At 64.8% G+C, this 2689-nt stretch overlaps 1 protein-coding gene across 1 annotated transcript in view; it reads right to left on the reverse strand.

Annotated features, from left to right (window-relative positions):
• LOC112958140 (heterogeneous nuclear ribonucleoprotein L-like) overlaps positions 1–2658 on the reverse strand; it is a gene marked incomplete at its 3' end in the record, with an annotated part of 9624 nt that extends 6966 nt beyond the window's left edge. The window contains exons 1-4 of the mRNA XM_026051948.1: positions 2424–2658; positions 2246–2331; positions 2050–2146; positions 1596–1734 (exon numbers count right to left, since the gene is read on the reverse strand). Coding sequence (XP_025907733.1) covers positions 1596–1734; positions 2050–2146; positions 2246–2331; positions 2424–2648 — 547 coding nt within the window. The remainder of the gene's footprint in view (positions 1–1595; positions 1735–2049; positions 2147–2245; positions 2332–2423) is intronic.
• Positions 2659–2689: the final 31 nt, after the last annotated feature.

Below are 2689 nucleotides of genomic sequence, written 5' to 3' on the forward strand. Positions count from 1 at the left end.
GTTATAAAACGACCGTGGTCCGTCGAGGTTTATTCCGAGGCATTACAAAGACCGAAAAGGGCTACTTACAGCGCGAGTACAAAGTACAATGTCCATTGCCATATAAAAAAGTCTGTGTTTCTCTTACCAGCGGACGCTTCAAGAGTGAGTTAGCACAGTTCTGAAAGATGGCGGCCCATCAAACATACACTGCGACCCTGCATCACATGGTTTCAGAGTCATAAACAGGTCAAAAAGCACAAAAGCGCTACAATTCTTTCTTAAAAAAAGAAAAAAAAAGCAAAATCCTTAAAAAAAAAGAAAAGGTCTCACAGCGGTTTGCGTCCCGGAGGACATAAAGGGGTGATAAATGAGAGTGTTTCCTCCGTGTTTCGCCTCCTGAATTTGTGTGGGGCGGTGGCCAAGTGGTGCTTCTGGCTCTGGGTGCTCCTGGCCGTGTGCGTGTCGCCTCTGAGAGTGGAAATGTGCCCCGGCTACGGCCTCCTAGGGCCCTGTGTGCCCTTGGCGTGGTGTTGGGGGTTTGCTCTGCTGCTCTAGGTTTGTTTGGTCCTCCGCTCGGCGCCGGTAAGTGGTGGCGGTTGAGGAGTGCAGGAGGAGAGAGCATAAAGCCAAGGGGCCTCCCAAAGCCAAGGCGCTGAGAGAGCGTCCTAGGGCCTCCCAGCTACTCCGGTCTCCGATAAGAGCGCCGCTCGTGTCGAGGACCCTCGCGGCTGTGTTTTCTAGGTCTGTGTACCTTCTTGGGGTCGCTTTGTGGTAAAGGAAATGTCATGTCTGCTGTGGCCTCTGCGCCTCTTTCTCTGTCTCTCTGTCTCTCTGTGCTGCAGATAAGGTCCTTGGCCCGCGGGGTTGTGTTCTCGAGGTACTGAGCTCAAGCGGCCGCTCGGGTTCGGGCTGCTGCGTGTTTTCTCCGGGCGGAACTACAAGGACGCTACCGTGTGTGGTGTGCGGAATGTGCGGAGGCAGGAGCCGGGGCCCGCGCCTCGGCACATCTTCTAGGGACGCGCCTTGGAAGCGGCGCTTGGCATTTGCGGGAAGGTTTTTTGGCTCGGGTCATGTAACGCCACTGCTCGCTTCGGCGCCGGCACGGCTCGTCCGGCTTTTAGAAGCGTCCACCGGCGGCACCGGAGCGGGCGCATCCCGCGCCGGGCGCCCCGCCGGCTCCGTCCCCCCCCGGCCGCTTCCCGCCGCCCCCCCCCGTCTCCAGAGGGCCCCAATTCGGGGCGCCGGAGCCGCTGCTCCGGGCCGGAGCGAGGCGAGCGCGTCCGCGGAGCCCACGGGGCGCCTCGCTCCCGCTGGGAAAGGGCAACGTCCGAGCGGCAGAGCAAGGGCTGGGGGCAACGCTTTTGCCCCCCRCTTTCTGAAGCGCAGGGAATCGCTGCTTCTCTCGAGGCTTCGCCCACGTGTCCTGGACCCCCCCGGCCCCCCGCGGGGCGCCCCGGCTCCGGACACCGAGGGGTCCCCCCGCGGCGAGCGCCCCAAAAGAGGGAAACGGCAGCGCGAGGGCCGAGCTGCCCCGTCCCGGCGCGAGGAGGCGGCGCGGGCGCGAGGGAAGCGCCTCGCCGCCGGCCCCCGTGGCACGATCCAACGCGCGGCACCGCGCCGCAGCGGCCCCACGGCTCGCGGGGCGGGTAGCGAGGACGCGCGGCGGCGGCGCCCGTTACCTTGGCCGCTGAGGTTGGGGTTGGTGTAATCCCACGTGTCCTGGTCGTTCTTGAAGACGTTGAGGCGCGTGGGCTGCAAGGGAGACGCGCGGCTGAGCGGGGCGGCCGCCGCCCTCGGGAGCCGCCGGGATTCCCGGCGGGAAGCGGCGGCCGGAGCGGCGCCAAGCGGCCCCCTGCCCAGCAGGGCCGCGCACAGAGGGAACAGGGATAAAACCAGGCAGAAAACGGGATTTCCGTCAACCCCTCAAGTCCCTCAGCCGCCAGCGACCCCCTCATTGCACCCGAACACCCCCGATAACGAAGGTCCCGTCCCGCTCCAGGCTGCTGTGGACGGCGGAAGGAATCTCCGTTTTGTCCCTTTTTGCCCCGAAACCAGCTCCCCGCTCACCTTGGCGTACTCGATCTTGAGCGTGCAGCACCCGGAGTAGATGTCGGCGCCGTTGAGCGAGGCCTTGGCGCGCTGCGCGCTCTGCACCGAGTCGAACGTGCGCCGCGCTAAGGAACGGTGCCGGGACGAGGCCTTTCCCCGCGGCTTCTCCCGCCCCGCGGCCCGCGCGGACAACGTTCCCCAAAAAAAAGGATATTCCACCATGGCCTGCACGCCGTTCTTGCGGAAGATGACGATGCGCTGCACGGGGCCGCAGGGGTTGCAGATGGTGTAGAGCACGTCCTGCGGCGCCAGGGCAGCCCARCGTGAGCAACCGGGSCGCAAACGGCCCCAAAACGGCCCCAAACCGGCCCCGAACCCCCATCGCCACCCACCGTCGTGATGGAGTAGATGGGGTTGAGGATGGTGAAGAGCAGCACGTTGTTGACGCCCCTGGAGTCGTCGCTGTCGCCGGGCCGCGAGATCTTCTGGCTCGTGGAGTAGTTGACGAAGGCGGGCTGCCCGGCGATGTAGATCTGGTTGTCGGCCGCGTAGTTGACGGCGTTGCAGGCGCCCAGGATGTCCTCGAACTCCACCAGCGCCTGCCGCTTCTTGGGCATCACCACCACGTAGCTGCGCGGCGGGCACGCGGTGAGCGCCG

This window comes from Nothoprocta perdicaria, unplaced genomic scaffold (assembly GCF_003342845.1).
Source record: "Nothoprocta perdicaria isolate Ctin4 unplaced genomic scaffold, notPer1 scaffold_804, whole genome shotgun sequence".
Taxonomy (NCBI): domain Eukaryota; kingdom Metazoa; phylum Chordata; class Aves; order Tinamiformes; family Tinamidae; genus Nothoprocta; species Nothoprocta perdicaria.